Below are 26,964 nucleotides of genomic sequence, written 5' to 3'. Positions count from 1 at the left end.
TATCCACATTAAAAGACAGTCAGTGAAGAGACATCATACAATAGAGCTATTTGGGTAGAGTACTTGGTGAACTGAAAGCCTCATATATAAACTTTCTTCTTTCAGCTCTTACTATGAAAAAACTTATTCAAATAATTATTTGAGAAGGACTTAAATATAAAAACCATACTTCTTACTTATTTAAATTACTTAATACCATATCGTGTTCCAAAAAGTCCTAAGTATATAAAATCAGTGTTTCATCAGAGAATTAAAATTTAAGCCCATCAAGAAACCTCAAGCTTTCTGATCTGTACGGCACTTTTTGGTCTTTTTATTTCAGTCTCAAATATTTTGGAATGATGTTAGGTTGTGCCCAAATGACACAGTGAACCAGTGGCTGGGGGAGGGAGGTGAGACCTGAATGCGAAGAGCTCGGGGAACCATTGTTTTCCACTCTTTTCTGATGTCCAAGCCGACACCCCAGCCCCCTGACTGTCTCAGCTCCACTGTGCTGTGTGACCCACCTGGCACACACACTTCAAAGCCAGACCTCACCAAGCCAACACCCCAGCCCCCTGACTGTCTTGGCTCCACTGTGCTGTGTGAGCCACCTGGTACACACATTTCAAAGCCAGACCTCAGTGTCACACCTAAAGAGCAAGCATCATCTTGGTCCTCAGAGCCACGAGCCCTTGCAGATTCTCTGCCAGCGTCATCTTTCTTTCTCACTGTCACTCAATTTTAAAACACTGCTGCCAAGTGTGGTTCGTCTTTCCCTGACGGCACTGAGTACCATCACTGACGCCCACAGGTGCTTCCCAGACACATCTCCACTGTGCCTCCAGCCTCCCCGCCAGGCTCTCACCATCCCACACCTGGACAGCCTGTGACACAGCCCCTCCGGGGTCACCAACTCCTGCCCTTTCTTTCCATACATTCATTCACATATGATCTAGTCCCCTCCCACATACACTTCACTATGCCATCTTTTTCTATATAAACCTTTAATGCAGCCAGGCACGGTGGCTCACAGCACTTTGGAAGGCTGAGGTGGGTGGATCACTAGAGGTCAGGAGTTTGAGACCAGCCTGGCCAACATGGTGAAACCCCGTCTATACTAAAAATACAAAAATAGTCAGGCATGGTGGCAAGTGCCTGTAATCCCAGCTACTCAGGAGGCTGAGGCAGGAGAATCGCTTGAACCGTAGAGGCGGAGGTTGCAGTGAGCTGAGATCGCATAATTGCATTCCAACCTGGGCAATCGAGCGAGACTCAGTCTCAGGGGAAAAAAAAAAAATTAATTCTTCCTGGTTTCCAGGTACAATATAAATTCTACCAGTCAAAATGTTTCAACTAAAACTAACTTAAGGCCCTAGACAGCTACCTAGTATGGGTGGCCACCATGGCTAGGAGACAATATCTGATATGATGGTTGAACACTAGTGTTTAGACAGACAGATAGTTCAATTTTGTCTGGGCCACTTAATAATTTTGTGATGTTGCTCTTTTCCTAATATGAAAACTGGCCTTGTTTAGTACCTCATAAAACTCTTATTATAATTATATGAGATGATGCATGTAAAATGCTTAGCAGAGTAAAAAATATTGAGTAAATGGAAGGTGTGGCAGGGCATGGTGGCTCACACTTGCAGTCCCAGCACTTTGGGAGGCAGAAGTGAGAGGATGGCTGGAGACTAGGAGCTCAATATCAGCCTGGGCAACATAGTGAGACCTTGCCTCTACAAAAAATAAAATAAAATAAAATAAAATAAAATAAAATAAAAATTAGCCAGGCATGGTCACACACACCTGTAGTCCTAGCTATTAGAGAGGCTTAGGTGGGAGAACCACCTGAGCCCATGAGTTCAAGATTACATGAGCTATGATTGCACCACCACACTCTATCCTGGGCAATGAAGCAAGCCTCTGGGAAAAAAAAAAAACCAACCAACCAACCAAACAAACAAAAAACAGGTCAGGCGTGGTGGCTCAAGCCTGTAATCCCAGCTACTCGGGAGGCTGAGGCAGGAGAGTGGCGTGAACCCGGGAGGCGGAGCTTGCAGTGAGCTGAGATCGTGCCACTGCACTCCCTCCTGGGCGACAGAGCAAGACTCTGTCTCAAAAAAAAAAAAAAAAAAAAAAAGAGAAAGAAAAAGAAAAGCAGCTAATCATCTTTCAGCTTTCTCATTCCCCTCTCCACTCACAGAGGGCTGAAGACCAGGTGCTCTGCAGGAAGGGCCAGGCCCTTGGCTTCCAGCAGCACTACAGGCACAGGGAATTGCACCTACCCCCTCCCTCTCGGGACATACCCTGAATACTGCATTTTAAAGCTGATCTCTCATATCAACCTGTTTTCTCTGAAAAAGGAAAGGCAAGAGACACTAGTTAATTAGGGGCACTACTTATTTAGGTTAGGGCTAGTCAGGATATAATTTATATGATTTTTCACCAAGGATTCCCAATAACAAAGATAATTGTTGAAATAGGTACAAACTCAGGAGTTCTCTGAAAGTTCCTCACCTTATTCACACTTCTTAACATGGGTGAGGACCCTTAAAAAATTTTTTTAAGTGTCAACAGTATAGATTAAAATGATAGATTGTAGAGAATTCTGCTGGTAGAAAAGTTAATTTATACTTGCTTGCATGAGTAACTTCTACATTCTTTGCAATGGATTTTACATAATATGAGCATGTATTTTGTGACAATAATATGCCCACTCAAGCAGCTGGATATACACCTAACTCTTTATCACTGTCAGGGCTAAAATGAAACTTGGTTTACTTCTTACATGGAAAAAAAGTCCTTCTTTTCCCAAATACCAAATATATAAACTTAGATTCATTTAGAAAAGTTGACTCCTCAGTAGATAATAAATGTCTCAGATGAAACAAATCTCAGATCTCTCTCTCTCTCTCCCCTTAAATGCACACAGACTAGGAAGGGCTCATACACATGGGTGCAAATTCTGGCTCCTCTCAATGATCCTGGGTGTGCTATTTTCCATTTAAGCCTTGGCTTTTCTCCTTCTAAAAATGGAAACCATGATATCTATGTGATAAAGCTGTGGTGAAGATTAAATTACACATAATAAATGCCTAGTAGAAAATTAGACACTTAGAAGCAATAGACAAATTGTAGCCATGATTATGTATATGAAATACTTGTAACTATAAGTCCATTTTCCATGTTGTTTATTCCTTCAAGGCTACACTTGTATTTGAATGTCTATCTGCCACTGTCTTGGTTTACAGCAAAATCACCTTATAATGAAGAAAGAGCCTGCCATGTTTCAAAACCTCCTTTAGGTGGAATCCAATGGGAAATAACTTATAAATACATATTTTTATTGTACATGTAACAGTACATTTTAACGTTTATTTTAGTGATGTTGTAATGGCTAATCGTATAAATTCTGAATCAGCCTCACTTTTCCTTTTAACTCAGTTCATATATCAGCTCTTCAGCCAATGGAAATCTCCTTTATAGGGTGTGGCATGACCATTAACCTCCCTTTGTGCCCCATGTAATTTGACTATAATAAATTTCACAATACTGTCACTGCTTTGTGCATAGTAGACGCTCAGTGAATATTCAGTGAATTTAAACTTGGCAAGTAGTCAAAGAAAAATAACTTATTTTAAGTAACTAAATTTAACAAAACACTTAACTACACTTCCAGAAATAGGTAAAAGAACTAAAGATTACATAAACTATCAGAAGTCTAGAAAAATGTAATTCTCCAAATTGTGATTGTCAAAGTGTGAGCCCAGAGATAAATTGCCATGCCTTTACATATGAGCAAATTGGCTGTACAATTTTTACAAAAGAACTATGGTTCTGCACTGTTGGACTCAAATGCTCTTTGTGCTGCATTTTCATTAATCCAAAATACTTAGAATCATTTTGCAGAGGTGCTTGTTTTGTGCAGCAGAGGGAGGCCATGAATATCTGTTGTGCCTGAATAAAGCTCTGCAATGTTGAGTCGTGTCTTTGCTGAGTCTAGGCACCTCCACGTCTCACATGCCATGCGAATGACACCATTTGAAAAACACATCCAAATGTACACAGTATTCCATCTTCTGTGAAAAGCATAAGTAGGGAGGAGGAAGAGAGGTTGGTTAATGGAAGTGAGTACAGACAGAAGGAATATGTTCTAGTTTTCAATAGCACGGTAGAGTTCCTATAGTTAATAATCATTTATTGTATATTTCAAAATAGCTAGAAGAGAAGATTTGAAATGTTCCCAACACAAAGAAATTGTAAATGTTTGAAGTGGTGGATATTCTAAATACCCTGATTTGGCCCTTACACGTTGTATGCATGTAACAAAATATCACATGTACCCATAAATAAGTACAATTGTTATATGTCTATTTAAAAAAGGAAATAAAACACCATTTACATAGAAAACAACATAAAAAGAATGTATACATTCTTTATATTGATGAGATCTCTTAAACCAATTGTGTTCAGTTACACCTTTGAACCCTCAGAACAAGGGGTTTGTGCTTATTGTTACTTACTTGACTCTACCTGGTGTTCAGTCTGTTGTGTACAAGTCTTCTATGCATTTTATCCTTATACCCAACTCTATACATTGTAAGCTCCCTGAAGAACGGAGCTTTGTCCTGTCCTTCCTGACACAGGCAACACTCAAAATTTGATGTCTATCTAGTCTATGTAACTATCTCTTCCAGCAGAATCTTTTTTTTTTTAATTTCCTTTCTTTTTTTTTTTTTTTTTGAGATGGAGTTTCACTCTTGTTGCCCAGGCTGGAGTGCAATGGCACGATCTCAGCTCACTGCAACCTCCACCTCCTGGGTTCAAGCAATTCTCCTGCCTCAGCCTCCTGAGTAGCTGGGATTACAGGCATGCGCCACCACGCCTGGCTAATTTTGTATTTTTAGTATAGATGGGGTTTCTCCATGTTGGTCAGGCTTCCTTTTAGAACAGTCCATAAACTACTGCCTTTAAGTGACTGAATCCTGGAAATAAGTGTCAAAAAACCTAAAAGGGTGTCCATGAAAGTATTACAGTAAATGACATGTAATAATGTGAAAATGAGAAAGAAATTGTATTATTCTGTAAGGTAAAATGATGTTTATGAGAACTGGGTTATTGTTGAGAACAGTAGCCATTAACTGCTGTTGTATTATTTATCCTCAATATATGGGCAAGATGCTACTGAAAATGATCACTGTCTAGGTATGACTGAAAAAAACAAGCATGTTCATTCTTATTTGTTCATCCATTTATTAAACAAATATTTTAATCATTTCAGCAACATGTTTGTGTTACTGCCAAAGAGAAATTAGATTCTAACGTGTTCAACTTAAAAAGACTTCAACAGCTCCCTGTTGTCTCTGGGAATAAGTCCAGGTCTTCTGCGGGATACTTAAGTTCTTTCCTGATTTGGCCTCCCTGTTTCCCTGTCTTATCTCTCATCATGCCCCTACTTCCACCCTTTATTCCTGCCGTCTTCTTTCACACCCTCTATGCCTCTATAAATCTTGTCTCTGCAAGGAATAGTTTTCTTCTCTCTCCTAACTCCTATATGACCTTAATGACTTACCTGAGGCAACTCTGTGTCCTGATAAGTCTTTCATATTATTCAAATCTAGAGCAGCTGTTCATCCTCTGGGTACCCACAGCATCCTGGGCTTTCCTTTGTCATAGCATTTGCCGTTCCTCTTCAAATCTGTTTCTTTATCCCTCTTGTCCACTAGACTCTGGCAGGCCATATGATACTCTTACCTGTATGCCCAGTGCCTAGCATGGTACCCAGCAAATTGTAGGCACCCAATACACATTTACTGATGACTGAATAAATGTGGAGACTGGGGTAACTATGACAGAGAACAGACAATTAACTGGAATTCAGGAGACCCAGACACTGTTGTCTGTTGTCAAAGGTTGAAAGACTTTTGGAAAATTAATCTTTTTGTGCAACTCCTGGCATTAGCTCATGTAGTTGTCCAAAGCATTCCTTAGCTCTGTGGCTATGTGACATTTTCTAAAAGTGACAAAGCTCTAATGTGTCTCTAGCCCAGAGGAACAGTTACAGTTGGCATTTAAAAACATTATTTGTTTGCTTAGGGAGACTTTCTATATCTTAATTTCATACTACTTATGACAGGTCGCTGATACAATGTATGCAGTGTCAAATACATAATCTTTTTCAAAAGGTTTTAATAAAAAAAAAACTTATAAAAAAAAGATTGCCTTGACAGTATATCTATAGACAATATCTGAATTAATAAACCAACCACTTATTTTCTTTCCTAGTTAAGGATGCTATTTAGAACAAGGACTTAGGCATGACAATTGGAAAGCCATCCAATGGCTCATAGCTGTCACAATAGCTGAGGTGGGTTCCTGTCATCCCTACCCTGCCCTCCTCAGCTCAGGAGCACATCCCCTCCCATCACATCAAACAGCCATTCTTTTTTTTTTTTTTTTTTTTTTTTGAGACAGAGTCTCATGCTGCTGCTCAGGCTGGAGTGCAGTGGCACGATCTCAGCTCACTGCAACCTCCGCCTCTCGGGTTCAAGGGATTCTTCTGCCTCAGCCTCCCGAGTAGCTGGGATCACAGGTGCCTGCCACCACGCCTGGCTAAATGTTTTGGGGTTTCACTATGTTGGCCAGGCTGGTCTCGAACTTCTGACCTCAAGCGATCTGCCCGCCTCGGCCTCCCAAAGTGCTGGGATTATAGGCGTGAGCCACTGCGCCCGGCCCAAACAGCCATTCTTACTGCACATCTATGTGTTGGAGCTAACTCCGTCTCTCAGGAAGATGGAGGGAATGAGTATCCTCAACAGATAACAGATTTTCATAGGCTGTGAACCTTAGTAATTTCAGTCATAGAAGAATTACCTAAATCAGTAGAGTCTCTTTTCTTACAATGGCTTCAGTGCTTTCAGATGTAGAGAACTAAATAAGCCATGCTAACAAATAGATTGGCTACTTAAGTCTTATCTTTTTCTTAATTAATACACAATATATAATTGATACACGGTCTGTAAATAACTTGAATGTATTGAAAGAAGGGCCTTAAATGTACTTCAGAAACTATGTTTCTCTGGGTATATTTAATATTATTTCTTAAATACTATTAACTTTATTACTTTATATAATAAAGACATTTTAGGTTGGGTGCAGTGACTCATGCCTGTAATCCCAACACTTTGGGAGGCTAAGGCAGAAGGACTGCTTGAGGACACAAGTTTGAGACCAGCCTGGGCAGTGTAGCCAGACCCAATCTTTACAAAACACTAGCCAGGCATGGTGGTTCATGCCTGTAGTACCAGCAACTCAGGGAGCCTGGGGCAAGAGGAATGCTTGAATCCAGGAGTTCAAACTATAGTCACACCTCTGCAGTCCAGCCTGGGCAACACAGTGAGGTTCTATTTATAATAATAATAATAATAATAATAATAGGTGTTTTAATATCCCTCTCCCCCAGTTCCAAAATATATATTCTAAATGAGTGGAGTTCGGATCAGTGAGAGTTGATAGGGAAAAATACAAATATAGTAGTATTTTCACTTCAGGCCAGGCCTCATGAAATTCATATCTTTAAACCTCAATATGCTTCTAAACCACCCCTGCTTCTTTTTGAGACACAGTTTCACTCCGTCACCCAAGTTGGAATGCAGTGGTGTAATCTCAGCTCACTGCAAACTCCACCTCCCCGGTTCAAATGATTCTCGTGCCTCAGCCTCCTGAGTATCTGGAATTACAGGCACATGACACCAGCCTGGCTAATTTTACATATATATATATATATAATTAGTAGAGACGAAGTTTCCCCACATTGGCCAGGCTGGTCTCCTCAAACTTCTGACCTCGAGTGATTCACCCTCCTCAGCCCCTCAAAGTGGTGGGATTTTACAGGTGTGAGCCATTGTGCCTGGCCATGATTCTAAAACTCTAACCTGTGAATCTGGAATATGTTTACATGGAAGCTCAAGATTGAGGACACTGCAGGCCATCTCAAAATGATGTCAGAGGACAGAACCAAGACTTACATTAATAGAATTGCTGGGGCACTGGTCGCCTTGTTGGAGTGGCACCCTTGAAGATAGGAAACAAAGTGACAGCTCACACCAAGTATTCACCCCTAGGCCACACAGATAAATGTGCAGCAAACCTCTCCAGGCTCCACTTGTCTGGAGAAGGAGACACGTGATATATTGATGCAATGTAGGAAAAAGAGGAATGAAGTAATTTTAAACATTCTTTTAATGGGTCATCTATCTAGAAAGAAGAATGGCAAAGAGGAAGACCAGGGCAAAATGCACCATTTTGTTTGTTACATAACATCTTAAAAGATCTCTTAAAATATATGTGCGGTTCCTCAAGTTAAGCAAACATCATCATGAGGATGTTTCAGATACTGAAATTGATGAAAGGCATCCCACCCCACCCCCTTATTTATTTATTTATTTAGAGACAGGGTCTCTCTCTTGCCCAAGCTGGAGTCCAGTGGTGTGATCACGTCTCACCGCGACCTTGACCTCCAGGGCTCCAGTGACCCTCCTGCCTCAGCCTCTGAAGCAGTGGAGACCAAAGGTGTGCACCAGCACACACAGCTACTTTTTAAATTTTTTATAAAGAAGAGGTCTCAGTATCTTGCCCAGGCTGGTCTGTAACTCCTGGGCTCAGGCCATTTCCCCAAAATGCTGGGACTACAGGTGTGAGCCCTTGCCTGGCTGAACACTACTGCTTGAGATGAAGCAAGGTGTGGGTGGGCCTCACTAAAGGGCAGCATTCCAATGGGGAAATATTCATGCGATATGTCTAAAGCAAATTATCATGCCTAATAATAGTTCTTTTAGTTGAATAATTATAATTTCATTATGGCTCATTTCTCATCATTAATATTTTCATTTAAAATTATAAATGAGATGATCACATAAAATGGAAAACTGACTTTAAAGTTAAAATAACACACACATTCTCAGGAAAAGTGTGATCCAGCATTATATAGAATTGGAAAATACTTGGGTGATGATCAAATCCTATGTCCTCATTTCACAAATACACAAGATACTGAAGAGTCTAAATGAAACCTCAATTTTATCCACAACCAGTTTGGGATAAATCCAGCAGAACCAGTGTCTCTGGATCCCCAACCCAGTATTTCCAGAACAATATTCTGTGTTACTTAATTTTATATTTATTTGGCAAACTACATTTTAAAGTTAAAGGATCTAAACACAGAAATAGTTTGTATATTATATTTCTTGATATTAAAATGAAATATAATATCTTGTATTATATTTGGTGGACTTTTTTTGAAGTATCAAATTTATGTATTAATAACTATGGATCATGTATTACTATTCCTCAATGCCAAATTTGGCACCCTATAGAAAATAGTATATATGTCTTCATTTCCTTTTTTTTTTTTTTGGTTGGCAGGGGGGTTGTTTTTTCAGACAGTTTTGCTCTTGTTGCCCAGGCTGGAGTGCAGTGGCACAATCTTGGCTCACTGCAATCTCCACCTCCCGGATTCAAGCAATTCTCCTGCCTCAGCTTCCTGCCAGGATTACAGGCATGAGCCACCGTGCCCAGCCTATATTCCTTCATTTCAATGAAACATTCATATTTGAATGATTTGACTACATAGAAAGCTTGAATAAAATTCCAAAACGTAGAAAAATTACAGCCCATCATAACATAATTAAAAACATAATCCAAGCCAGGTGCGGTGGCTCACACCTGTAATTCCAGCACTTTGGGAGGCTGAGACAGGCAGATCACGAGGTCAGGAGATCGAGACCATCCTGGCTAACATGGTGAAACCCCATCTCTACTAAAAATACAAAAAAGTAGCTGGGCATGGTGGTGGGCGCCTATAGTCCCAGCTACTTGGGAAGCTGAGGCAGGAGAATGCTGTGAACCCGGGAGGCGGAGCTTGCAGTGAGCCAAGATCACGCCATTGCCCTCCAGCCTGGGCGACAGAGTGAGACTCTGTCTCAAAAAAATAAAATAAAATAAATAATAATAATCCAATAAAAGTATAACCAAGCAACAGGAAGATAGTTTAGTATTTTAACCATTTGAATATAAAAGCCTTTTAACCTTTGGTCAACAGAGAAAGTCAAATTATATTTACAATTATCTAAAAGTAAATTAAGTGGAAAAATACCTACAACATAAATGTTGACAGAGCTGAACTCAGAGGAACGAACAGCTTTTCGATACTGAAAGGAGAGAAGACGTAACTTAAACTTACCCAATGTGGTAAACGGGAGGGTGATGGGGCAAGTGAAGGACTAGGCTGGAACACCACACTAATTCTAAGTCAGATTACAAAGGACTTCAAATGCCGTGCAAAAGAAATCTGAATAACTTTTAGATGACAAAAATAACACATCAGAATTTTTTAACAAGCAGAGAAGGACTTCTTTGCAACACAGCTGACTGAACGGAGAAGAGCTCCTCTTCCTGCTCCAGAAAAGAGAGACAGAGAGGACAGACAGAGAGAGATCACAAAGACAGAAGAAGGCAGGCTGATGGGAAACTCCAGGGGTTGGAAAGCAGAGGGAAGGTCAACCCGGCGTGGTGAGAACCCCAGCTGACTCCGCGCCAGCCTAGGGTCCTGGCCCTAGACCTTGCTGTCAGGGCTGAAGGATGGAGCTGAGCACGCTTGCTAATACTAGACACGTGTTTTAGGGTCTGCAAGAGGCAGAAAGCTAGATCTGAGAATCTGTGCATAAACCATGACCCTGGAAGAGACACTTGGAAAAGGAGTTTACAAAACTTCACCCAAATAAGTGGCAATGAAGCCCAGGGCTCTGGGATGATAAAAACCAACAAAAAGTGTTATAATAACAGTAGTAACTAAAACAGTGACATCTTGGAATAAGGAACACATAATAGATCAATGGGCTGGAACAGAAGCCCTACATAGATATGACGTCTTGGTGTACGACAGATATAGCATTCTATATTAGTAGGAAAGGATAGAGTCCTATATACATGAGACCAATATGTGAAAAGCAAAGTGTTAACATTTAAGAGAGAAATATAGGAGGATGTTTTATAATGTTAGCATAGGGAAGGCTTTATTTTACAAGTTCATGAAAAAAAAGAACTGATATATTTGTCCCCATTCTATTTAAAGCATCTTCATGTTTAGACAAACTATAACCCAAATGAAGACAAGACACAAACTGGAAAAAGACACCACTGATAAAAGATTAGTATCCAAAATGAATAACAAAATTCTAGAAATCAATAGAGAATTCAAAAAAGACCCAAGAAAACATTGAGGAAGGACAGAACTAGGCAATGCACAGAAGAGGTAACCTGAATAACCACTGGCCATAAGGAAGATGCTCCACCTCAGCATGAATCAGGAACACGGAACACTGAGGAACGTGGCAAGCCTGCCTCATCTTATGGCCATTTTACTGTGGAAAAATGTAAGGTTCCAAAGATACTAAGGGAGGGGGAAAATGCAGAGCAATAAGTGCTTCCACAAACTGCCGGTGGGCATGTAGGAGTTTATTTGTACAACCAGATTGAGAGAAATGTGTAAAGAGCTACTAAGGTTTAGTATTCACATTCCACTGGACCTAGCAATTCCGTTCCTAAGAGTATGTTCTAGGGGCACTATTTTCATATGTTCAAGTAAACATGTACAAGGATTTTTAATGTAGCCTTATTTGTAATTGCAAAAATTTGGCAATGTACAAAATGTTTATCAACAGGACAATGATTACATGCACTGTGGTAGTATCATAAAAAGGCATGGCATGCCCCTATTAAAATAAGCATACTAGAGCAATTTTTCTCAAAATGTTGTTCAGGAATAGCAGAATCAGCATCACCTGGAAACTTATTAAAATGTAAATTCGCAGACCCCACTCAAGATCCACTGAATCCGAAATTCTGGCAGTGGGAACCAGCAATCTGTGTTTTAACAAGCTCCCTTTCCCCCATGTCAGGTTGAGAGCAGTTATACTGGATTTACCTGTGTCCACATAGATAAGCTTCAAAACCAAAATCTGAACCAAAAAAGCAACTATGTAGCACAATTAACATAAATCTTAAGACCACAAGTAATATATAGATAGAAAGGATATACACCAACTTTAGGAGGGACGAAGGGTAATAGAAACGGAGAGGATTTCAAATGTACCCATAACATGTGATTTACTTGACAAAATGATTTGAAGTAGATCTTGAAAACTGTATTTGTCACATCAGCATGATAAGTATAGGGGTGTCTGCTAGATTATTCTCCGCATTTTTCAGTTAGTTTTGAATATTTCACAAGCATACTGACACAGCCAAGTCTGTGTTTCTGTAGGATAACCACAGTGTACAGGAAAGTGTAAGGCAGGAGAGACGGGAGGCAGGGGCAACAAGTTCCTACATTGCTTCAGTTACCCAGCAAAGGAAGGGGGCTTTAACTGAGGTGTCAGTTTTCTAGGACTTGATCCTCCATTTGGTGCTGGGAGTGAAGAAAACGGGCAGCCAAACGCTTCCAAAACGTGCAGGTATATGGAATGAAATCTGAATCTGAGGAGAAAATGCATTTCCTCATTCAATAGTTGGTATTTGATAACAGAGACAGCAAACGGTGTGTAAAGCAAGATGAAAAAAACACTGATGACAGAACCCTCAGGAAAATAAAGAGGAAGTCAAAAAAAAAAAAAAAAGGAATGCCTTTAGAGGTAGGAAGAAAAAAGGAAGCAAAACAATTTCTACTAAAGTCAAGAGTTTTACAATGGAAGATACCATGTGGCAGAGAAATGTCTAGCAAGCTAAAGACTGAGAAGAAAGATGTGATACTAGGAAGAGAATTTGATTATTAGAGTCCTCCCGCCAGCCCCCTGAAATGCTTATTTTAGAAGAGATCTTGGAGAAAAAGTCTGTTTCATTATTTGAAAGATTAGATGTGCAATATGGAATTGGTAACACCAAATATGGACTTACCTTCTAAGATGTTCTGAGACAAAACGTAAGTACAGGAAGCAATAACTGGTGATTAAAGTTTAGGAGGAGGTGGGATAAAAATGGAATCATGAGCCCAGGTGAAAGGGTCAGCTTTGGGGAAGATGAGGAATCCTTGCTTCGGTAGAAGAGATAAGGGGGAGATACCAATACGTGGGAAGAGATGAAGAGATGAGTTTAGGAAAGTTCAAGGAGCAACTAGTTCCATCCAGCATCAACTTGGAGGCAAGAGCACATGACAGGTGCCAGAGGTGGACTTAAGGGGCTGAGAAGAGACAAGGTTGGCACTGGAGAATGCAAAATGGGGTTTGCTAAGAAAAGATCAAAGAATCGCCATCCCATATTTTGAGGGAATTAGGGACAAAAATATTTTATATAATGAGTGAGCACACTTATTTCAAGTAGCCTGATGGCAGAACAGGAGAGGGTAAAAAAGACCTGGGTTCTTCTGAAAGTGAAGAATGAGAAGGCAAGCACTCCAGTATTTGCATTATCTCAACATCCAATGATCTGGAAGATATGCTAGATCCACCTCCAAAATATACTGAATTTCCATCCATTCTTCTTTCCCTTCTAGTTTTTCACGTTATGATTTCTCACCCAGAACAAGACAATAGCAGTAACTATTCTCACTTCCACTATGCTGGCTTCCTAAGACTCTTTCTCCCTAGAAGTCAGAGTAACTTCTTTGAAATGCAAATCGTATGATTTCACTTCCATGCTGAAAACCATCCAGTGGCTTCCCACTGTCCTAGATGAAATCCAAAGGTGGACCCTGGGAAGCAGAAAAGACAGTCAAGAGTTATTCCTGTCTCTCAAAAAAAAAAAAAAAAAAAAAAAAAAATATATATATATATATATATATATACACACACACACACACACACACACGCATATTCCTTAAGGTTAAAAATACCCAGTTCACTCCTTTTGCCAGCACCATATTGACAGTCTCAAATTCTATTCAATGATTTTGAAGAATAACTTAAGTAACAAAAAGATCTACGACACAAATTAAATCATTGTTAAGTGTGAACTAGGTATATTAACTGAACTAATAGGAACATATTTACAAGGTATGTATAGGATTTATGAAAGCCTATACTCTACTTTTCCTCTAAAAGACTTATTTTTAATTACATTATTTGAGTGATCATTTGACCTATATCCATCTCCCCTGTTACAGTGTGAGCTTCAACAAGACAGGGATCATCTCCATCTACTTTATTCACAGGATTATCCTCAGGATTCAGCATAGATGACATGCTGTAGGAGCTCAGTCAATACTGGATGAATTACTGAATAAATGTTAGTTAAATTACTGAATACTCAATGAGGTAGAACAGAAAAGGCTTGGGCAGAGTCCCAGGCAGGATGAAGGACTGCAGTCCAAACTCTATGATTAAGGAAGTATGAGACTTACTATACTAGTCAATTTTCATGCTGCTGATAAAGATATACCTGAGACTGGGCAATTTACAAAAGAAAGAGGTTTAATTGGACTTACAGTTCCACATAGCTGGGGAAGACTCAGAATCATGGCAAGAGGCAAAAGGCACTTCTTACACGGCAGTGGCAAGAGAAAATGAGGAGGATGCAAAAGCAGAAATCCCTGATAAACCCATTAGATCTCCTGAGACTTATTCACTACTACGAGAACAGTATGGGGGAAACCGCCCCCAGGATTCAAATTATCTCCCACCAGGTCCCTCCCACAACACATGGGAATTACTACGAGAACAGTATGGGGGAAACCGCCCCCAGGATTCAAATTATCTCCCACCAGGTCCCTCCCACAACACATGGGAATTATGGGAGTACAAATCAAGATGAGATTTGGGTGGGGACACAGAGCCAAACCATATCACTTGCTTATGTCACGTTATCTTTCTAAGACTTATTTGTCTCATTTGTCAAATGACATAACATGATCTGCATTCTAAGCAAATGAAAATGCTGTACTGTTGGTTATCATAAACTGTGATGACTAACAATTACATGGAACTTAGTGAGAGTCAATTTGTTTTCTGACACACTAAAAGTCCTCAGGGTTTAAGAAAGCAACAACATCTGCCATAAAGCAAACAATGTCAGTCACCGGCCATCTCTCTAAAGACCCAGAGTGTTTGTAAGCCATGAGGCCCCAGGGTTAGGGGCTCTCTGTAAGGCCTCTCAGACTCTTTAAGGACTTTCAAGCCTCAGCATTTTTAGCAAGCAGAATCTCAGAAGCCTATATCTAGTACTAGAAATATGACAGAAGCTATATAAGCCTGGGAGGTTGAGGCTGCAGTGAGCCGTGACTGCACCACTCCACTCTAGCCTGAGTGACAGAGCAAGACTCTGTCTCAAAAAACAAACAACAACAACAACAACAACAAAAGGAAGCTAAAGTTTCTTTACAAAAAGAGGCAGATAAGACTTCATAGAGATATTTGGCTATTCAAGTGAGAACACTCAGATCTTCTCACACCACAAATCCATTATCAAAATAACTAAATCTGAGAATGAGGAAACACCACTGGTCTCAATGACAAGTCACTAAACTTCAAATAAACACTCACGATGCTTTGCAGGTATCATTGTTGTGGCCAATAACAAATAAAATTTAACCCAGCAGCTTTAATGTCACGGCCCTTCTATTTATTAAGTGGGTATTTGTACAAAGGTATCCATTAAACCCCGAGTTTGCCTCAAATTTTAAAACACAATTTTAAAACATTTGCTGCCATCACTGACTTGTTCCCTTCCAACCTGCTCTCCATTAGGGACTCCTTCGTTTGGTTTGCACAGACAGTCCATTCTGTACATACTGGTTAAGATTTTACTGTAAGAAAATTTCTTATAGGCAATCCAGTATATATGACCAAATTTGTGTATTTCATGTTGCCATGTTCCCTGAATATTTAAATGAAAAGTCTTAACAAAAAGAGGATTTGAAAAAATGTCGATACGCTAAATTTAGCTGATCTTAAAAACAAGCCTATCTTAGAACATTCTCTCAGGTAAATCATGCATAATTCATAGATTTTTCCTGAAACATTATGTACACATCCATGCATCTCAAGTCATTAAAAAATAAATTAGTTTGAAAGTGACAATAGTAAAATACCATCCTGGGATAGAAAAGTTACCGAGATAGCAAATGTCTTACATTACAAAGGATGTACCTTTGCTATCCCCAGAGCAGTATTTTACACAGACACTGCTGTATAAAAAGAGTCATTAGTTGTTTTATTACATCGTTCTGTTTATTTATTTTTAATAAAAATGGTGTGAATCCTTAAATTATTTTGAATTTGAAAGGCAATTCCCACTCCTGCTGGAAGCTAGCTGAGGACTGGACGGCCCTGCTGTTACTGCCTGCGTGAACTGTTCCTCCTGGTGAATTATATAACCAGTTAATGTATAAAAGAAAATAGGCAACTCCCATTTGGCATGTCATTCTTTTATGCTCAAGAGCTCATTTCACATGCAACAAATCTCCACGGCAGTACTGAAAGGACCTAATGAAGGAACACAACGATTTAGGTCAGCCCAGAAAGGCTTTGATTTCTTCAATGAAGAGTGTCTTGACTGAAAGCATTTTCTCCAATGTAACATTACAGCTTCAGTCGGCACCTAACACCGACACCTCTACGTTCACTAAATAGATGTTTTTATTTACTTAATCCAAAACCAGAGTGGTCCAAAGCAGTTAGATAAATTTGAGTATTTTTCTTTTTTGCAACTGTAATTGAAATTCTGTTGGTTGAATAAAAACTGGAACTTGCCTTTCTGAGGAATGAATTCATGCCACAGAACTTGTTCAGAATTTGGAATGCATTTTCCATATGATGATGGCAGGTGCTTTCTCACATGTGAGAGGGAGACACTCCTAGGTAAGTCTGGTCACAATCAAATCTCTGTATTTTCTTAGAATCAGGCCCTTGTTTAGTTGCCTCCTTGGCCAACTACACTGAGGAAGCAGGGATTGGTCTCTGGGGAGGGGGGTGAAGACATCCAAGTCTGAGCCCTCCAGTGCCCATTTATAACAGCAAAACAGCCTCTGTTCCCTTTTCAATGCAAAGCACTTTCTCATATCACCTTAAAACATATTTATGCTGAAGGCCATGCATGATGGCTCACACCTGTAATCCCAGCACTTTGGGAGGCTGGGCGAGCAGATCACTTGAGGTCAGGAGTTCGAGACCAGCCTGGCCAATGTAGAGAAACCCTGTCTCTACTAAAAATGCAAAAAATTAGCCGGGTGTGGTGGTGTGTGCCTGTAATCCCAGCTACTCGGGAGGCTGAGGCAGGAGAATCACTTGATCCTGGGAAGCAGAGGTTGCAGTGAGCCAAGACTGCGCCACTGTACTCCAGTCTGGGCAATACAGTGAGACTCAGTCTCAAAACAAAAGCAAAAACAAAAAATACACACACACACACACACACACTGAACAATAAAATTTTCCTACATTTAGGAAGAAAAGTAGGTTTCATAAAGGAAATTTTAATGAAAGACCATTTATAAAGACTAATAGTACAGTTTTCCACTAATATTTTTTTCATGATTGAGACTTTGAAGTTTTTCTGTAGAAAGAACCCAGTAATTTTACATTTTAATTATGTTATCTTTTATATGCTTTCTTTGTGTCTGCCTAATTTCATATTACCTTTTTTTCTTATCAGGCCTAGAAGCTACCACTCTTTGGTATTACTTACTAATTATGTTTCTAGTACTTACTGAGATACATTAACACAAATTGAAATGGCAACATGAAATGCAATTATGCCTACTTACAGACATTCTAGATACACATGTACCATATTGCCTTAAAGTGCAGTTTATTTTACCTGCTAGAAAAACTGTGAAGCAGGAACACAGACATGTATACAGAACTGTACAGAATACAAAAAGAAAAAATGTCTACAGTGTTTTCCTTTCCCACAGTTTTCATGTGATTTAGACATTAAATGTCTTACATTTAAATTCTGCAACTGTAGAAAATGTAGATAATTAAAAGGGAATAGGAAATCAGAATCTAAGCCATCATTTAGGTTCCCTGTATTGTTTATGGACTATTAATAATATATATATACAACTAAAGAGATCATACAAATAAAGCCCACGGTCTGGGGACAGTAAAGGGACTAGTACTCACCCCAGACCACTCTAAAGACCACCATCTCATCCTGGTATTAAGACCCCAAATTGGCATCCCTGCATCTGGTTCTAACCAGCCTCCCATGGTACCTGATCTACAGCTTTATATAGAAAAAACGGCACAATTCTAGTGAGCACTGTTTCTTGAAAACTGCACTTTGCATACAGAGATTTAATTTTTAATAATTTAAAAGTAATGGAGATTACACTGAAAATAATGATGTCTCAATGAAAATAAGCCTCAGCTAATACAACTCACATTTCAATAGTTATTTGAAGCACACCACCTTATATTTATGCTGTGTTAGGGAAATAGCACAGAAAGGCTGATGAAAAGTGTTCACTGCATGCCAATAAGCCAAACATCACAGGAAGTGTGTAAATGGATTAGGATTCTTAGACGAATCTATCTAGCACAGCAATATGTAACAAATTAAAGTGGAAGAATGAAAATATTACTATCATCACTTTCCTTACAGCTTCTCCTTACTAAAAATGGGTTGTGCCATTTCTTATTACAACAAAAGTTTTTCTTGATGGGAATACTGCTAATATGGTCATGGGAGGGGTAGAAATCAAGCATAAGCATGGAATTTAGCACAAAGTACACCTTTACTCACAAAAGGGGGGAAACATTTTAGCATGAAGACTGCTTGGTACCTATGTTGCACTGCTAACTGCATATTCTAGAAATAATTAATGTTAGTCTCAATTACCAGTATGCAATTCACATTTTCAGCTAAATCAATAACTGAAATAACAACAAGGGAGAATTCCCCTTATATTATTAATAGATTCTCAGCCTTATTTAAGCATCAGAACACCTGGAAGTCACAATGCTCTTTGCAGTTATTGTTATACCTAGTGTCCGTCATAGGTGTTACTAATTTTGTCATGCATAAGTGTTATTACAGAAATCACAATTATGAGCACGCACATCCATCCACAAAAGCAGTAAGCAACTGATCTAAGTATGACTGGCTGCTTCTATGCTGTACTGTGACATTCGTGTGTGCTATCTGCTTGCTAGCTAATTACCAGCTACACTTTATTAACAAACAAAGGTAGGTTTAAAAACAATTATAGGATAAAAACTTTAAATTTGTAATATACTATCCATTTACTTACTTTTCCTGAAAAGTGGGAAAACATTACAATTATTCAATTTTAGTGATTAAAGATCAGTCTAGCATACTGTGCTATGCACAATAGTTCTAACTGTTGGTAAGACGTAATCTTTGCCTTTGAAGTATTTCCAGTCTGTTAGGGCTGGCACAAATCCTAAACTTTTAAATACGTTTCTCATATAGAGCTGCAGTAGGATTGACATGGGCTACCTGGCTTACTAACCACTGAAGATGAAGAATGCTTCTCAGGGAAAATTATACCTGAACCAGTTCTTGAAACAAGAGTCTGAAAGGAAAGGTGGAAATTATATCCTCGGCAGAGGAAGCAGCATGACCAAGGCAAGGAGACAGAAAAAGACATTCCAGCTGGGCGTGGTGACTTAAGTCTATAATCCCAGCACTTTGGGAAGCTGAGGCAGGCAGATCACTTGAGGTCGGGAGTTCTAGACCAGCCTGACCAACATGATAAAACCCCATCTCTACAAAAAATACAAAAATTAGCTGGGCATGGTGGCAGGCGCCTGTAATCCCAGCTACTCGGGAGGCTGAGGCAGGAGAGTCACTTGAACCCAGGAGGCGGAGGTTGCAGTGAGCTGAGATAGCACCACTGCACTCCAGCCCGGGCAACAGAGCAAGATTCTGAAGAAAGGGGAGGGGAGGGGAGGGGAGGGGAGGGGAGGGGAGGGGAGGGGAGGGGGAAAAGAAAAGAAAAGAAAAAGAAAAGAGAAAAGAAGAGAGGGAAAGAGAGAAAGAAGAAAAAAGAGAGAGAGAGAAGGAAAGACAGAGACAGAGAAAGACAGAGAAAGAAGGAAGGAAAAAGGCATAACATGGTGGGGAAGCCAAGTGGTAGCTTTTCATGACTAGACTGTAGAAGTTCAAGGCTGGAGTGACTGGAGAAGGTAACTGGATATAAACCAGACTTAAATGATGGAATAACAATTATGAATTGGGAGACAAGGAAAATGTTGACAATTTTAGGCACCAGGTAGTAAAACTATCCTCATTCTTTTGAAAATTAACCAGGCTGGGCACAGTGGTTCACACCTGTAATCCCAGCACTTTGGGAGGCCAAGGTGGGCAGATCACTTTAGGTCAGGAGCTTGAGAACATCCTGGCCAACATGGTGAAATCCCGTCTCTACTAAAAATACAAAAAATTAGCCGGGCATGGTGGTGCACGCCTGTAGTCCCAGCTACTTGGGAGGCTGTGGCAGGAGAATTGCTTGAACCCAGGAGGCAGAAGTTGCAGTGTACTGAGATCGCACCATTGCACTCCAGCTTGGGCAACAAGAGCGAAACTCTGTCTCAAAAAACAAACAAAAACCTACTGACAATAAGACAGGATCAGTATTTACAAAGTGACTCATTTAAAATACGGAATAACTTAACCTAGCACAAGAGTAGGCATGGTGTCGGAGTACAGATGCCAGTGAATTAAGGCTCTGTGCTGCCTTCCATATTCCAAAGGCAGCTTGAGCTCCAGTGTGTAAAATCAATTGAGCATTCAGGGTTCTGGGCCAGGTACCAGCATTAGTCTATGAGGGTTCCTGGATAGGTTCATTTTGGGCTTTGTGGGGTCAGGAGGTACCCCAGACACAAACACTTTGAGAAACAGGCCCTATTCTTAGGTGATGCTTAGATGAAGTGATAATATATTATTAATAGTTTTGATATTAACATATGTGAGATTTTGTATGTGTGTGTATGCACACATACAAACCCATCTCATTTATTCTATTTCCCACTGAATAAATGGCCATTAGTCCAAATGCATTTATTTTTAATATATCTGATGTTTAACCCATGACCAAATGGACTCAGGAAATAATCTGTCTTCCTTGGGTAAGAAGAGTCCTATGTTTTAAAGGATTTTACATTGTTTTGCTGTAATTTCATATATGAAGGAAATCTAAAAACTATTCGTGATTTACGTTTATTCATGATTCACAAATTGTATTCTATGAATCAATAAAATAATTAAAGATATCAAAATATATTCAACTCATGTTAAAAAAATATGGCTGATGGTTGGACACAGTGGCTCACGCCTATAATCCCAATGCCTTGGAAGGCCAAGGCAGGAGGACTGCTTGAGACCAGGAGTTTGAGACCAGCCTGGACAACATAGCGAGACCCTCATCTCTACAAAAATATATATAAATATTTTTAAATATGGCTGAGTGTGGAAGAACACATTTTTGGATTTGCAAATCAGTTCATGAAAGCCACTGATCATTTACCTTCCAAAGAAGAATCAGACATTTCTAAGACATCTACACCATGGTACAGTTTACTAGCTACTGTTTTAGTTTTAAAAATTAACATAAATTTCATTTTATTAGCTGATGTTTTTAATATAAGAGCCAATCGCATTAAAAATCGGTAGCACAGACTGGGCGCGGTGGCTTACGCCTATAATCCTAGCACTTTGGGAGGCCGAGGCGGGAGGATCACAAGGTCAGGAGATCGAGACCATCCTGGCTAACACGGTGAAACCCCATCTGTACTAAACATACAAAAAATTAGCCGGGTGTGGTGGCACACGCCTGTAATCCCAGCTACTCGGGAGGCTGAGGCAGGAGAATCATTTTAACCTAGGAAGCGAGGTTGCAGTGAGCCAAGATCGCACCACTGCAGTCCAGCCTGGGCAACTCCATCTCAAAAAAAAAAAAAAAAAAAATCAGTAGCACTTATAATGAACTCTAAGCATTGTAAATGGTGACTCGACATAATTTAGCATTGAGATGAATTTGGGGAAGCATCTTTCTTTTGCGGTTTGTTTGTAGCATCTCAGATCTCCCCTCCCAACTCCTCTCTATCCACCCGTTCCCTCTTGCCCGTGTGCTGCTATTCTCTTGGTCACTCGTAATCGTTTAGCCTGTGAAATTTATTCTCTATTTACAACTGGCTACTACCTCACTACTTCTAACCCTCTTGCCAAATATTACTACAAACCAATGAATTTATAAAATCTGTTCAAACACAAAGATGGGCAAGAGAGACTGTACTGTCTTACAATTGCCTCTATGTTCCTTAAGATTTAGCGTATCTTCTTCCCTGGGCACAAATTTGGCATTTACTGCACTATTTCAAGTAATTACTTACTCAGTTTTGTCATTCACATTTTTAAATGGAAAGAAAATGTCTAAGGCTCTTAGTTAAAAAAAAAAAAAAAAGATTAAGAGTGTCAGAATTATTCTGATCCAATGACTTTCGCTAAGCAAATCTTTTTAAAACAGCTCAAATAGTATGAGCATTTTACAAATGAGCTTTAAACATCCTTAATCTAAATTGTTCTTAACTTCTGAATACCTAGAAAACTACTATTTGCAGCTTGAATATAAACATCCATGCTAGACTAATGCAGAAAAATCTAGGGCAAATCCATGATTAATATTTTTTTCCAGTTTGCAATATCCAGCTCTGTTTAAGAAAGGGCCTTAATGAATGCTGCTGTAATAATTTAAATAGAAAATTGATTTCATTTTTGCATTCTCACTGTCATTTCTATCAGAATTGTCACAATCACTCACATCCTCTATTCATTATATCAATTTCTATCTACACTCATTTCACAAATGAAAAATACATCATTAAACCCATCACATTTTCCAAAACTATAAGTAAGCACATGAAATCCTCGCTTCTTTGTAAAGAACTGCCAACATGAGAGGGCAAACTCTAGCTAGTAAAGTGAAGGATGGATGGTTCAAATTTATCCTTGTAAGTTATGGCTGCATTTAAATTTAATTGTCTGTAAACTAAAGGGTGCTTTTCTCCCTCTGGATAACCTTAAATATTTCGCCATGGCTTTATTCAAACTACTGTGAAAACTAAAACACATATTCCTCATGATTATATCCATTTTGGTCTTTAGAAGAAGAACTAGCAGAGCTTAAACGTATTAGAACCCCTTCTTAGACACATGATGTTAAAACTCAGTTTGCTTGAAAAAACATATTACTCTTCTATACACACACAAACTCCATATAGTAATTCCATATATTTACATAAGCATATTATGTCTGTGTGAATGTGTGTAACACATATATATATAATGTATGTATTATATGTATTTTTAGTACATATTTATAGTTTTGTCAACTAAATACTTTCTGTTTAAGGAATATTGTTTAAGCACAAAATATAGTATGGTTCAAATTTTTTAAAAATCATAGCTTACTTAATAAAAGATTAAGAAAACTTAAGCAAATTGATCATAAATGTTAGGGGCAAGTAAGCATGAATAGAATTTTAATTTAACATCTTATTTTGACTCAGTATTATCGTTTTCAAATCATAGGAGGTTTGGCAAAATGGAATATCAAACTAAGAAACATTTAGTGAGATTACTTATAAAGATGTAACTCACTTATTTGAAGTCTCAAGTTAATGCTTATTATTCTCAACCTGGCAGTTTTCTTTGAGTAAGAATTATTTAGTAGTGCTAGAATATTAATATTTGTATGATTACATTTTTTTTTTTAGACGAGGTCTGGCTCTGTCACCCAGACTAGAGTACAGTGGGGCAACCTCTACTCACTGCAACCCCCGCCTCCCAGGCTCAAGCCATCCTCCAAACTCAGCCTCCCAAGTAGCTGGGACTACAGGCTCAGACAACCATGCCCAGCTAATTTTTGTATTTTTTGTAGAGAAGGGGTTTTGCCATGGTGCCCAGGCTGGTATTGAACTTGTGAGCTCAAGTGATTCGCCCGCCTCGGCCTCCCAAAGTGCTGCGATTAGAGGCATGAGCCACTGCACCCAGCCTTACAATTTGTTTTTGATGATGCTAGTCAACAGTAAACACAACAATGGCTATTGGTCTATATCATCATGATAAAGCAGATTAAAGAGTATTTGGCTTTTGTTTGTTTTGTTAAACTGTTTCTAATAGAGTGAGCAAGTTTTGTTTTAAGTCACCCATTCCAATGAGTTTGCTACGTAGGCTGCTGGGCAGCAGAAACCATGATGGGGCAGGTGAACACCTTACTTCAAGAGCTATTAGGTGAGTCGTCACACCTAACATCGCTGGGTTTTTCTCCCATGCCCTAAAGTCTTTCTAACACTAACCAGAAGTACTGCACCTGTTACACAATAGTCCTCTGTCCTATAACACTGTGAGTCAGATCATCCGATCAGAAAAAAAAAAAAAAAAAAAAATCAATATTTACACAGTTATAACTTCAGACTAAACAACAACAAAAAGAAGGCATTTTGTTGGACCATAGAGGCTTGAAAAATGTAAATGATTTACCTTCAACCCTGACTGCTCCAGCAAATAACCCCAATTAACTCCTGCTCCTCAAATTTTCCTTCCTGTTCTATTTTCTGTTGATTCTATTACCAGCATCGAAACCTTGGAGTCATGGCTCATGCCTTCCTGATACAGTCACATCCAAGAAGCTGTCAAACCCAATGGCTCAAATGTGTACCCTCCTCTCCATTTCTGCTGTTACCTAAGTTGAATGCTTATGAAGTGATCAGAGGAGCAATTGAGAATTCATCAAATTAGGAATGACTCTTCATGACAAAAGTAGAGATGAGGCAGTGGGAATTCACAGGAGAGTGGGAGTCAAGGGAGACCAAGGACAAGTAGATGAGTTCATGGCTTGTTGTTTAGATATTAGGTGTGATGAGCTGAAGGTCTCAGTGGAAGTGAGGGAAAGTAGAAATAGTATAAAAGAAACCAAGAAAGAAAAAATCCACTGGGCTACGTACAGTGACTCATGCCTGTAATCCCAGCTCTTTGGGAGGCCGAAAGGCTGGATCACCTGAGGTCAGGAGTTTGAGACCAGCCTGGCCAACATGGTGAAACTCCGTCTCTACTAAAAATACAAAAATTAGCTGGGTGTGGTGGCGCACACCTGTAATCCCAGCTACTTGCGAGGCTGAGGCATGAGAATCACTTAAACCCAGAAGCAGAGGTTGTAGTGAGCCAAGATCGCACCACTGTATTCCAGCCTGGGTGACAGAGTAAGGCTCTGTCTCAAAGGAAAAAAAAAAAAGAAAAAAAGAAAAAAGAAAAAAATCCATTGGTTATTACAACAGATTTGTTTATGGGGTCAAAAAATCTATGAAGTTTGGCTGGGCATAGTGGCTCATGGCTATAATTCCGGCACTTTGGGAGGCTGAGGTGGGAGGATTGCTTCAGGCCAGGAGTTCAAGACCAGCCTGGGCAACATAGCACTACCCCATCTCTAAAAAGAAATTATGTTTAAAAAACAAAAAAACTATGAGGATCAAAACTATAAGGATAATGAAAAGGAAGAGTAAGGATAGTGTGAGTGTGAATGAGCACAATGGCTACATTTCAAAGCAAATTCAGAATATGGGCTTTGCTGGTACACTGGTGACCTTGGAGAAGTTATTTAACCTGTGTCCCCGTTATACCTCAAATGTTAAAAAAAAAAAAAAAAAAAAAGGGTTAACAACACTATATCCTATGGTTCTTCTGAGGATTAAATGAAAAACAAAAACGCTTATAAAGTACTAAAATCACATTATTAGTGAATTTAAAAATCTTTTAGCTCTAAAATTTGATTCTCTGCGTAGGAGCTATTGTAACCCTGGATATTTTTAATCAACATATTTTATGCTACAATATACCTAAGGCATCCTGCTTCAGGATGACCACATCCAATAAATATTCAACAAGCATCTGGGATTGCACTTTTAATAAACGTTTCTGTGTTGAAAAAGAATTCTTACCATTTGGAGGAGTCATTTTATTTATTTATTGGCCTTGGAATTACTTCAGACTGTTGATAATTCTGATTTGGTAATAGTCTTGGGTGAGAAAATTGTTCAAGGACTAAGAGTGACCTGTCATGGTAACAACAGTCTGTGAATTCTATAAAATACACAAGGACCTTGGTTTGGAGAAGAGCAATTTACTTTAGGGCATATTCATCTATAATTCTCTTCTCTCGAGAAACTTTCATTTTTATATGAATTCCTTACAAAGTCAAAAACAACTGATGCATTGCCTTAGCTACATACAATTCACCTACCAGCACCTAAACTATGGAACTGTGGTGACTTAAAGGGCTAGCCTGGGAAGACTATCTAGTTGGAGATAAGTTTGCAACCTAAAACAATCCACTTTTTGATACTACATCAAAAACTGCTTTGCAAATTTTTAGTAGAACAACTTCTCTTTTAAGCAGACAGTATAATCATTTTATGAAGGTTTTTGTGTCCTCCAAAGAATTCTTGTGCTCCAAACTCTCCCAAGGTTACAAGACTGAAGTCAAAACTATGTGATGTATACTGGCGCCTGCCTTTTCCATGTGAAATATCACTGATTCTTCAAAATGGAGGTTAAAATGTAAGTGACTGAGCTTTCCTCAGAGAGTTCCAGAAACAAATACGCTTTCCTACTCTCCAAAGACAGGAAGATGAGCAAAGTGAGAAATAAAATGTCAACTACTTCAAGCAAGGATGACACCTGAGTGGGAGGCCCCAGCCCACGCCTGGGCTCCAAGTGCCAGTTAGTCCTGCTCAGTCCTAGCCCTGCCCCTTTCTAGCTCCGTGACCCTGAGGAACTCCCTCTGCCAAGACCACTCTGACCCTGTGTGTGTATCTGTTCTTTCTGTAAAAGAAGAACAATAACCTCTTCCCAGGTGCTCTCTGACCTCATCTCCAGCTCCTGTCCCCTGGGTTCTGCTCACTCCAGACTCACGGGCCTCCCTGCTGCCCGGTCCTCCCACCCAACCTCCCCCGAGCCTGAAGGGCCTCTGTA

The 26,964-nt window shown here is 39.4% G+C and overlaps 1 protein-coding gene across 11 annotated transcripts in view; it reads right to left on the bottom strand.

Moving 5' to 3' along the window:
• Positions 1-26,964, bottom strand: part of PRKN (parkin RBR E3 ubiquitin protein ligase) — a 1,377,649-nt gene that overhangs the window by 1,138,413 nt on the left and 212,272 nt on the right. Inside the window, exon 2 of one of the 11 annotated variants that reach the window (XM_071095935.1) lies at positions 20,405-20,501. The exons of the other annotated variants lie outside the window; for them this stretch is intronic. Within the exon in view, the coding sequence (XP_070952036.1) occupies positions 20,405-20,501 (97 nt within the window). The remainder of the gene's footprint in view (positions 1-20,404; positions 20,502-26,964) is intronic. 11 annotated transcript variants of the gene reach the window in all.

Source organism: Macaca nemestrina, chromosome 5 (genome assembly GCF_043159975.1).
Source record: "Macaca nemestrina isolate mMacNem1 chromosome 5, mMacNem.hap1, whole genome shotgun sequence".
Lineage (NCBI taxonomy): Eukaryota > Metazoa > Chordata > Mammalia > Primates > Cercopithecidae > Macaca > Macaca nemestrina.
This window is presented reverse-complemented; position numbering and strand designations above follow the sequence as displayed.